Below are 11,862 nucleotides of genomic sequence, written 5' to 3' on the forward strand. Positions count from 1 at the left end.
CTTCATAAACAGATTGGAACTAGTGTTTATTGAGAGCAATCCAACAAACAGTGGTGATTTCTACATGTAAACAAACCAAAATATTAGCTTTCAAGTGTATCAACCAGGAGTTCTTGGTACATCGTCAATGTATTCTCTCCCATAAGCATAGTCAAGCCGTTAGTGGACTTGTTAGTTGGCAGCTGTTGGATGCAAACTCAGGAGTTTCGCCATGAGACCACGTGTTGCTCAGTATATATTTTACTTTATCCCGATATGTCACTCTTGCCAGTTTGTAACTGCATTCATCAGATCATATCACCCCAGCTAAGAAGACCTTGCAGTCGCTTCCACACAGGAAACTGCACGAGTAGGCCTCACCAGGCTCTCCCACCCGTATCGGAAAATGAGATGCCTATGATTATCTCCCTGAACCCACTAGCCATCCACCCTGCTGAACACAAACAGAATCCTCCACCCGCAGTTCTCCTCCTCCCTTTGGAACGCAGCAAGCCTTGGAGGCACACAAACGGCTTCATGGACGACACACACAGTGACTGTCCTCCCTTGTAAACCCCCGACTGCACAGTTGTCTATTCAAGAGATGGGGGCCTTTTCCAGCCAGTTTCCCTGTGTGGTTGTCCCACAGCAAGGCTTGCGATGTATGTGCTTGTTGGGTGGTCCATATTTCAGGATGAGACACTACCAAGCGTTCGAGGTGCACCAGCACTTAATGACTCTGCTCCCCATATCACTGCTGCACTATTTGGGCAGTCCACGAGTATAGCACCTGACAAGCATTGGTACACTGTGGGCTCGGCCCCTCCCAAGTTCTCCCTATTGCCCACACCCCCTATAGCCCACAGAAGAACTTCTCCAGCACATTCCTACAAGAAAACAAACCATATGATGTGAAAGTCAAACATGCCACTGGTTCGTGGCTGTACCCGCTGGCTGGCAGCCCAATTAACTGTGCAACTGAACCACGGGACAGCATAGCTTAACAAAAGCCCTGCTTCCTTTCAGCAGCCTGGTTCAGGCAATCAGACGATGGCTTCAACCCGCAACGGGTTGTGTGTATGTATCATACATACACTCTACCTATCTATATATGGTCTGTCCACCTGTGCGACATGCAGCGGTGGAAAATGGCTTCTGATGGCAATGCAGGTCTATGGGCAAGCTCCATTGTCACGACTTACCTCGGACAAGGTTTATCCGTGGTGAGACTACGGTGGTGACCTGGCCCAACACACAAAAATAAGTGGCTATAAGGACCCAAGGAATGCAACAGAGTCTCTCTTCTGCCAGTAAGCGTGGTACCGATTAAAAAAAAATAATAATTTTAAAAAAGCACTGGGCAAGGCAGGGTTCAAGGAACACATACACTTTACTCCAGCACTTTTCACAACATACTTCACCCCTTAGCAAGTTTGGCCGAGTTAAGAATGTGTAGTGTTCACTGACTCATGCCAGGGTGAAAGGTGTGGTCGTCACTGACCATTGCTATTAGCACACTGTCTTAAAATACCAACTTGACACTTTTCCATGGACTCAAAATGCCGATCCCTTCTCTTTTCCTAGTAATGCAGCTTATGTTTGCCTTTCTGAAGGTGCTCTTGGTCAGCACAGAGTTGGCTCTTCTCTACAAACTTGATAACGTTCACTGTTTACTTAGCATTCCATCTACTATTAGTCCAAACGTTATTAAGATGCTGCCTCCTCCCACATACACATGTGTGAACTGCTTATACCGCTCTACAGATCTAGTGACAGAGGAGGAAAAGGGGCAGGTGTATGCACGTTTCGAACCTCAAAATGTCTGCAACTAATGATACCAAGCTAAACATGTGTGATATTGACATTCACTGGTGAAGAATTGTATTGTCACATAGCGTGACTTTTAACGCAGGGAAATTAGGTTTGCAGGCAGGCTTGATGGCATTATTTGGGCCATGTTGGGCTCACCCCTCTACCCCCGGCCTTGTTAAAGCTCTGTGCAGTAGGATCCTTCACTACCCTGTGTATCTTGCAGGCCTTGTTGATTTCTTTATTGATCCTGAAATCCTAAATGACACTCTTTGTGAGAAGAACACTGTGAGATGTGACATGCAAGCCAGACATCTTTTTTAGATCACACTGCATTATATCACTTGCAGTTTTACTTTTTTGTTAGAAATACAGGGATGTAATAACTACCAACCATCCACATGCCAGCCATGACATGGGGATCATCTTTATCCAGGCCCGTCTTTTTAAGCAACAACACTAACTGCTGGAACTTCTGGATCCATAAGTGAAAATTAATTCTGAGAATCCAAAGTGTGATTGGGTAAAAATCTAGGCCTGGATGATGGCAATCTTGGCATGTTTAACTACTAGCTGTTGAAAAGAGGCCGACTCTTGCTCTATTGTGCTTACCCCAGCCTGGGCCCCTTCTAATTTCCTCTGTGTCTTACAATGTGTAAAAATGTCAGCATTTTCGGCTAAGGAAAAGTGTGCCACTATTCTTCTTCACACCACCTCCTTTAAAGATCCTGGTTTCTGATGCTCTGCTTGCAGCCATATAGTACATATGGCCTCTGGTCAATCTTAAGTCCGTTTTCCTATAATAAATAGGCGCCCATAAATGCATGATGTCTAGATTAGTGTTTTTTTTTTTTTGGTAGGCGCCCCTACCTAAGTGCAAACATTTTGGTCGGACCCTAAAAGCTGGAACTGCCAATATTTTATCTGAAAGGGGACCTCAGTCAGAAACAGAGATGTAGACAGGCTAGGCTAGGGCCTGAGGGGCGATTTAGGCGGGAGACTCCCGATTTTTAGGTGAAAAATATTACAGTCTTCTGCCTAAAATAACTGTAGCCCCAATGCATTCCTATCGGAAAATGTGTGTCTACCGATTTCCCTGTGGAAATCTCCCTCCCAGGTGCATCTGAATGTTGGCATGTATGGGGCAAGGCCCACCCAAAATCTGTAAATGCCCACTCAGCTGCGCTGTGCGGGCATTTACAGATATTTATGTCACTGCCGTGGGCCCAACTACATCAGGCCCCATTTGCTAGATAATCCTGGCTACGCCTCAGAAATACAGTGCAATTCAAGAATAACAAAATATGTGCCTGGGTCATCATTAGGCCTCACTGTTGCCTCTGCTTTTGAAGGCTCTATTTTGAGTCATGGATTTAGCCGAAGTTGCTCACCCTTCAGCAGCAGCTCCTCTTCGCACTTCACCTGCCAGACGTCGATCTCTTCGGCCATGTTGCCCCTCTCGATGTCGGCGGTGCCCTTCTCCTGCGTCAGGCGCTCGACGAGCTCCTTCAGCTCCCGGAATTCCCGCTCATACTCGTCGGCCACGGCCACGCCCTTGACGGCGTAGCGGCCGCTCAGCTCGGCCAGCTGCTCACGCAGGCCGCGGTTCTTCTGCTCCAGGGAGCGCACCTTCTCGATGTAGCCCGCGAAGCGCGTGTTCAGCGCCTGCAGCTCCTGCTTCTCGTTGGGCCGCTGGAGGTGGAGGTCGGAAGACTCATTCACCGTCGACCCTTGGTACCCTGCCCGGCCTCGGGAGGCGCCCGACTCCCTCGGGGCGCTGGAAGCAGTGGAGCAAAAGCCCACCCGAGAGGGAGACGGGCTCTGAACCCTCATTCTGCTCGAGCCGCTGACGGTCAGCGTCTTCTGGGAGTAGGAGGTGCTGCTCCTCATCTTAGCAACGTAAGCGGGCGAAATCTGGGAGGCTTCGCTTCCTGGTCTGGGAGATAAGGTGCACTACGGCTACTTATAATAGGCCGAGGAATGTAGCAAGTATCTTGCAACTCTAGCATCTGCAAGGCAGGATTTAAATTGGGAGGATGAGCACTTCCCAGGTGGGACCCGGCTCATCTCATGAGCTATTAGAACATTGCTTTGTGATGAGGCTCTGAAGGCCAAGCGCGTGCCTGGAGTGCCGCATGCCCGTGCCACATAGCTGCGCAGGGCTGCTGTAGGGTGTTTCCCGGTCTCCTGTTCACAGCGAGGAGTCAGGAGGCTGCTTCAAACCAGGCTCGGCCCGGCCTAAAGGGCAGTGACAGAAGTGCCAGCCCATGAATCGAGTATGGGCTTGTTTTTAATCCACAATGGATACATTTTCTGGTCAGTTTTACTAAGTAATAGGTTCTCAACTGTATTATTTGCAACATAGTTTATCAAAAACACTCCATTGGGTACTACTCAAACAGGCTGTTCAGCCAGGATAGTAATTCGAGTGTGGGCTACTTTTACATTGGTGCCTGAACTGAATTCATGTACCAGTCTGACCCTGCTTGAAACCAAAGGGATCCTTTAGTTATGGCATAGTGCACATAATTGTGTTGCCCAATAGACATGTGGCATAACTTTAAAAGGTGGCGCCTGACCTGTCTGCTTTATTGTCGCTTAAAAACCTCCAAAATAAGATTTAGCACACACATTGAAAGAGAGTTTTTAGTCAGTAATTCCGAATTTTCTTTGTTATTCGTTTTTATGATCATCAAGGAACATGGTACATCTTTGACCTTTATACGACATGCATTTTCCTGATCAGTCTTAGATAGAAAAAAAATCGCCCCCCTGTAACTGCAGGGACTCATTGAACCCGATAGGAACAGGAAATTGTATGGGGCACCAGGATTCAGAATGTTGCCACACGCAGAGGCGTTGTTAGGGGGTGGCTAAGGGGGCTACAGCCCCTGATCTTTTGGTTGTAGCCCCAGATAGAATCTCAGGAGCTACAACCAAAAGGCTAGCTCCGGGTCTTTTCCAGACCTAGCCACACCCCTGGCCACACGGTCTTTGGCAGTGGAGTCCATAGATCAGGGACCACTGCAGCGAGGACACTGACCCTCGGGATCATATGTGTGGATAGAGCACTCTTGATGGATTCGTCAGGGCTCACACACATGCTGTTTGATCGGCTGTGGTCATCAACATCACACCTTGCCTGGAACTTTTGCCAAAAGTGAGAAAGCTCCTCTACAAAGAATGCAACAGGCCCAATAACCTGTTCTGTGGCATGCTGCCCACACAGGAGTGTCTACACTCAAATTTTAGCTCACCATGTATTTATTGAGGAGAACAATTTGCATACCTATTATATGATATGATGTATGTCATTTATAACGCCCCTGTACACAAGTATTTCTAGGCATGACAAAATAAAGGGGGGGGGGGCAGAGGAAGGACAGGACAAGCGATCTTACTAGGCCTTATGTCATGCAGATCGTGCAACCCATCTGGACCTGCTCACAAGGATGGCACAGCACCAAAATAGCAAGCAATTCTACCCTGAATTAGAGCATTAACAGCAACCGCAGATGGGCGTTTTTGCCTTGCATGGGCGTAGTCAGTGAGGTGATGCAGACAGCAGTCTCTTGCTATACAGAGAGCAAGGGATTTGCCATGTGTTGCTTTGAGGCCTTGTCACCAGAACAGGAGACCTACGTCCAGAACCCTGTCTGCTGTACTTGAGATAACAACGACTCAAGATCATCAAAGGTCTCTTAAGAAGGTGATGCACCAAAGCCTCCCCAGGGCCCTGCGAAGAGAAGTGAATGTAAGATTCAAGGGCCTGACGTGGAAGAACATGATGTGTCCTATGCAACTGAATTTGGTATTTAAATATTTGCACATGCTCCAGTGGTAGATTTAAGGCAAACGGCCCAATGGGTAAGGTTGACAGAGGACCTGGGATAGGCAGAAGGTTAAGGTTATGCCTAGGGTGGGAGGAGTTAATGGCTGTCGCAGGTGTGACAATTATACTTTTTAGGGACAAACAGCCCTACAGATAAGGGGTGTATCGACCACTTTTACTCCCTAATATTCCCAAAAAATAAAAATTGGGAGGAAAAATACTCCCAGCAAAAATAGGAAACTGACACACAGGAGCTTGCCTCCAGGGTCTCGTCCACACAGCTCCATTAATATGCTTGGAGCATTAGTGAATGTAGTGCCACTGGAGGAAACTCTATTATTACTGCCTGATCTGACTGAGGGAGAACAATGTATATTTTTATGTGCATGGATAACGAAGTGTAAATAAATATTTATAACAAAACATGTGCTTTATAGTTCAAATATTTTTATTTGCTTATTAAATACTCACATTGGGAATTGAACATACTCTTTGGGCCTCCAAACCCTGGTCCCTGTCCTGTCTGGGTGAATGGGGACTTACCGGGACATTCCGACCTGTGCGGACCCGGTAAGTCCCCATTCAACCAACCATTCCCCATTCCCATTTGAGCCCCCATAGGGCTCAATGGGAATGGGGAAGGTGCTAATTACGGGCCCGTAAATTAAGGGCCCGTTATTAGCGCCCTGGTCCCTTAGCAGGACCCGCAAAGGACGTGTGGTCAAACCACATGGCCTTTGTGGGTCGCGCTAAGGGACCTCTGAATTGGGCGGTAGGGGTTCAACAGCACCGGTCTCCTTACCGGTGACCGTTAACCCTTACCGCCCAACTCGGAATGAGGCCCTTTGCCTCCCTAAAATCATTTTACTCCAAGCAAAATGAGGGAGTAACATACTCCCACTTCAAAATCTTATCTGGAGCAATGGGGACAGCGATGTTAGAGTTATGTGTTTAGGGGGCTGACTATGACTGGAGACACATCTTGACCAGATTTTGGGGACATACACTATTTGCCCAGATTAACTGAACTTGCTCGAGTAGGAAATCCACTATCCCTTTCCATCAGCTCATCTCTACCAAAAGCACATGATCTCACCACCCCCTGCCAAAATTACACACTCCAACATCTTGTGCTCTCCTCTTCATCTGCTCCCTCTTCTGCTGCCGTAAGTCCCCACTCATTTCTCCTTCAATTCGCTGCTCTATCTTCTGCAAGTCCTAGAACCTCCTCAACATTTAATCTTCCATCAGCCCTCCCACCCCCAAATCTCACCCTGCACCCACTCTTCATACATGCATGGGGCCGTGACCAGGAGCCACGCCATGGAAGATGTGAGGTTCGAGAGCTCTGAGGTTGACCCATACCTACCTAACCTTCTGGTTTATCCCGGAGACACAGGGTTTTCATGCTCTTCTCCGGGTCCCCGGGGAAGAGCGCAGAGTCTCTGGGTTTTCCGCCGCAGACCCAGTGTTGAAATAATAATACACATCAGCAGGCATTTCGCGTTAATTCTTACCTGGGGCTCGATTTACGTTTGGTGTGCAGATAGGCAAAGAGCAGGTGGGCCGTGTTTCAAGAGGGAGAAATCTGCAACATCCTGTGATTAAAAGCAGCTGCCAGACACAATGCCCTGTGATTATCTGTCCATTCACATGGAAAACGGATGCCAGCGACGGACACAGCAAAGAGACCGAGATGTGACCCCATCCAGTCCAGCTTGAACCACATCGAGTAAAAGGACTCAACGCACCAAAAAGAGGACAAGCGCATTGAACTTAGAAGTGAAGATATGCCTTCGAGAGCAAATGCCTGGACCCCACCTTGGGAGGTTCCCACACATGGCTGCCTGTTTCAAAGAAGTCAGTGCTGTTAATGTGCTGCGCCTGCTTGCAGCATGTGTGTTTGTCGTGTGTTCTGGTTTTGCGTGTATGGAGTAGTGTAAGGTTTCCAAATGCAAAAGGGCACTCCAAAAATGGTAAATGCGTTTTTTGAGGGCAGTTTCATTTAGTGCATTTTTATGCACATAGCCAATCACACAATCAATATTGTTTAAGCAACTGAATGAATGAATGTAGTACAACATAGACAAATAACTTTCTTTTTGGGAGGCAGCCGTGTGGTGCATAGATTATAATAGAAAGAGGGTTTCTAATACTGCAAACATGTTTCTATGGCAGCTACAATCACTGAGTTTACATTTTTGACATGTGGGCGGAGCCTTGTACAATTGGGCGGAGTATTGTGTGGCTATGGGCAGGGCTTACATCTCAGGGATTTTGATTTTCAAATGTAGACAGGTATGGGTTGACCGCCAAATCTCCTGAAGAAATCCTTATCAGATGCCGATATTTTCAGAAATAAAGCTGGTGTGACTGCCCAAATTGAGGGAAAACATTGGGAATCGAAAAAGAACTGGAAGTGAAGGCAGAGAACCGACAAACGTACCGCTATACACAGGGAGGTAGCCATTTTGGTGCCATGTGAGGCTACTGACCCGAGGAGGAGCCGCCGGTAGATTCTATGGCAAGACAGGAGGCTCATATTATGCATTACAATCTTTACTCCTGAACCACAGCAGCAAAAGAAAACTTTTGTAACAAAAAAGTTTCAAATATATAAACTCATAACACAGTTCCAAACAGTGTAAGGGAATCACCCCAGTCCAACATGGAGGGCAGGTCATGCCCTGGGGGTAACCAATGGGCTGAGAGCCGAGCCAACCCCATAAAGGTCCATTACTCTAGCGACAACTCCTCTTTCTTTGCTGCTGACGTCACAGCTAAGTCACACCTTCTAGTTGTTTCCTTAGGAATGCTAGTCAGTGATAGTGTGTTACTTTGTTGCGCATGTTGAATTTTATATTTCTGTTAAACAGTGCCGCGGTCGCTTTGCACCGCGTTCTCACTTGTAATGGTATTTTTTATTGGGGTTCTTTTTTCTGTTTCCCTGTAACGTGGGCCGTTGTGTGTTTAATTTGTTTATTCTTGGCAGCGCCCGCTTCCATCTACTGACAGGCCGCACTCAATTTTATGCGCATGCCCTTGAAGCCCGGTCTTCTGGCAAGAACGGACTAAATTCCTGTCACAGGAATTTATTGCCTCTTCCCGCACGAGCCCCAGACTGGGCTCGGCATGCTATCCCTTCAGCTTCCTGCTGTTGTGTGACGCGCGTGGCCCGGGAAGGAAGCTGCTCGCTTGAGGCCTGCCGCACGTCACCTCTGGTTTTTCCTCACATTCCCTTCATACTTTATATACGCTGCTCGCGTATCTAACCTGCTCAGTGTCAGGCACTGCCTGCTAGTGGGGACAAGGTTTTCATCCTCTAATTGCTGCCCTTTTCCACTCTGCTGGGGTGTGCAGCTATAAGATAAGCCTGCTCAGCTGTGTTTGCCCTATAGTAAAACATATCAAGGCTGACCTTTCCTGGTTAATTTTACATTGTTTATACTGTTCAGATTATACATTTTGGTTTTCATTAATAATTGGAGATGCTGTCATGAAGCATAAAGATTTACAGGCCCCTCTTCTGCAGATGCCAGCACTCAGGTGCACCCTTCAAAAAAAAGTGAAAGATTGGGGGAGGGTGTGGGGGACCAGTACCTTCATAGCCAGCCTTCGGTGGCCCAAGCAATTTAGTCATCATTGAACACGGCCTTATCTGACCTCCATAGCACCTGTGCTTCGGCCTTTAACAGGCTTATTAATCGGATTGCTGATTTTCACCCTTCCCAAAAAGCTGGTCCCACTGTCAATGCTCAAGCCCCTAAAAAAGGTACGAGTAAGACCAAGCACATTTAAGGACAACTCAGTCCGTCCCCGTCTCTGGTTTATTCCCCAAGGAGGGGTCAGAAACACAGGTTGGAGGAATCCCAACAGCCCCTCTCTGCGACCTCTTGGCCAGCCCTCTCACAACTTCCCGCTGCTGTGCCCACAATTCCGATTTCTAGCTCAGATAGCTCGGAGGATTCCGATTTGCCTCCAAAAAGGCGCAATAGGAAGGTGGCCCCTGTCCCTCCAGAGAAAGGTACGGTCCTAGATGTTAATGGGGTCCCGTTTTTTGATCCTGCCCTCATCCAACACCCCAGGTCTGCCGAGTAGCATCCTTCGGAGGAGGTTTCCTCTTTTCTGGAGTATTGGGTCAGGCGTCCCTTGCCTAAAGAGGACAGAAATAAATTGCGCTCAGAATGCCCTAGGCCAGTGCTTCCCGGCAAGGTGGCCCCTATGCCTGAAATCGACCAGTCCATGGCCCCGCGTCATCTCTGTCCTTCCCTTTTTTTGTAAGAGAAAAATGTTCTCTTCCAAAAAGAGAAGGACACCAAAAAAGGGGTGGACAAGGCTTGGCGTAGCTGCCAAGACAAACTATTGGACGTCTTGGGTCCAGTATCGCACATTTTTGAATTGGCCGAAGAGGAAGCGTCCTCTAGCACTCTTGTGGACGTTCACGTCTTGAGGGGGTGGATTCAACGCACAGTTTGCCTGCTCAGCAATGCAAATGCCTCCATCTCCAAGGAGAGGCGTAAGTCCCTGCGCATGAGGTTGGATCCTAAACTGGCTGAAATGTCAGAGAGGAAAGGGGCTCCTTCGTCCCAGGGCAATTTATTTGGAGATCGGGTTTTAAAGGATCTCTCAGCCTATGTCCACACGTTCACTGCTCTGGACAAGGCCTAAGCTAACATCAAGAAAGTGTTTGCCCCTAAGGTTTTCCACAAGGCTGGACGAGGAAGAGCCCGCTCATCCGGCCGGTTTTCCCAGGGCTCCTCCCATCCCCGCCAGTACACGTCTAGTGGTGCGCACAATTCCTCTCTGCTCGGGGAGCGACTACCCAGTTTTACCCTCAACAAAATTCAACTTGGAGAGGACGTGCTGGCAGAGGTGCTGGGAGATCAAGAGGAGCTTCAGGTACTGTCTCATGTGTTAAAAGTTTCTTCCCACAGAAATTTAGGGGGCAGACTGGCCAGATTTGTTCCGCAGTGGGAGGCCCTCACCTCGGACCCTTGGGTGTTGCAGACAGTTTAGGGCTTTCAAATAGAGTTTTACTCCCCCCTTGCCAATTTTCCTATCCCCTTCCTTTGGTTTTCGACAAGGTCAAACAGACTCTGATAGATGTGGAGGTTAGGGACCTCATTTCCAAGGAAGCAGTAATGCCAGCCTCCTACACAGCCTCTCAATTTCTGAGTACCATTTTCCTGGTTCCGAAGCCCAAAAAGGGTTTTCGCCCGGTCATAAACCTGAGGGCCCTCAACTCTTTTGTAGTATACCACCACTTCAAAATGGAGGGGATCCATCTACTCAGGGACACCCTTCTTCAGGTGGACTGGATGGTCAAATTGGGCCTCAAGGATGCGTAACTAATGGTCCCTGTGTTCCCTCCTCACCAAGAGTTTCTTCAGTTCCAGTGGGACGGTCGCATTTGGCAGTTTGCCTCCCTTCTGTTTGGCCTGCCATCAGCCCCGTAGTGTTTTACCAAGTTAATGAAACCAGTGATGGCTCTCCTCAGGTCCAAGGGGATTCGGATCATAATATACTTGGACGATATCCTCATTTTAGCCCAGAACTCTCAGACTCTTCATGCTCATCTGGAGTTTACAGTGTCCCTTCTACGGGGGTTAGGTTTTGTCATAAATGTCAAAAATTCCATATTGAAGCCTACGCAATGGATCCAGTTTCTGGGCTTCAATATAGATTCAAAGCTCTGGATGTTCCTTCTCCCGGACAACAGGCCATCCAAGATAAGGAAGGAAATTTGCCTACTTCTCAGGAAGGGGAGGATCTCCCTTAGGCAGTTAGCCAGGGTAATGGGGATGTTGTCAGCGTCCATCTAGACTATCTTTCCAGCCACCCTACATTACAGAGTGTTACAACGTCTGAAAGCCAAGCATCAGTGCAAGAGTCTGTCTTACTCACAGTGGTGTTGTGTCCGAGGCCAGGTTAGAGCTCCTTTGGTGGCTCAGGCACATGGATGCCTGGAATGGCAGAGCCATTTTTGGTCCCTCTCGGATGTCATTCTGGAGTCAGATGCCAGCAGAGTGGGCTGGGGAGCCAGGTTGGGTCAGGTCTCCACAGGAGGGAAATGGTCCAATTTAGAGAAAGAACTGCATATCAACTGTCTGGGGTTGTTGGAGGGTTCTTTTGCAGTCAGAAGCCTTCTCAAGGATCAAGGGAATTGCTGTGTCCTCCTCCACATGGACAATGTCTCAGCGGTCCCATACATCAATCACCTGGGGGGCACCAGGTCCAAGGCC

The 11,862-nt window shown here is 48.2% G+C and overlaps 1 protein-coding gene across 1 annotated transcript in view; it reads right to left on the reverse strand.

The window, feature by feature from the left end:
- The window catches only part of LOC138516729 (vimentin-like), a 56,844-nt gene extending 53,124 nt beyond the window's left edge, over positions 1-3,720 (reverse strand). The window contains exon 1 of the mRNA XM_069632062.1: positions 3,180-3,720. Coding sequence (XP_069488163.1) covers positions 3,180-3,678 — 499 coding nt within the window. The 5' untranslated portion in view covers positions 3,679-3,720. The remainder of the gene's footprint in view (positions 1-3,179) is intronic.
- Positions 3,721-11,862: the final 8,142 nt, after the last annotated feature.

This window comes from Ambystoma mexicanum, chromosome 6q, assembly GCF_040938575.1.
Source record: "Ambystoma mexicanum isolate Mex_15411 chromosome 6q, UKY_AmexF1_1, whole genome shotgun sequence".
Classification (NCBI taxonomy): Eukaryota; Metazoa; Chordata; class Amphibia; order Caudata; family Ambystomatidae; genus Ambystoma; species Ambystoma mexicanum.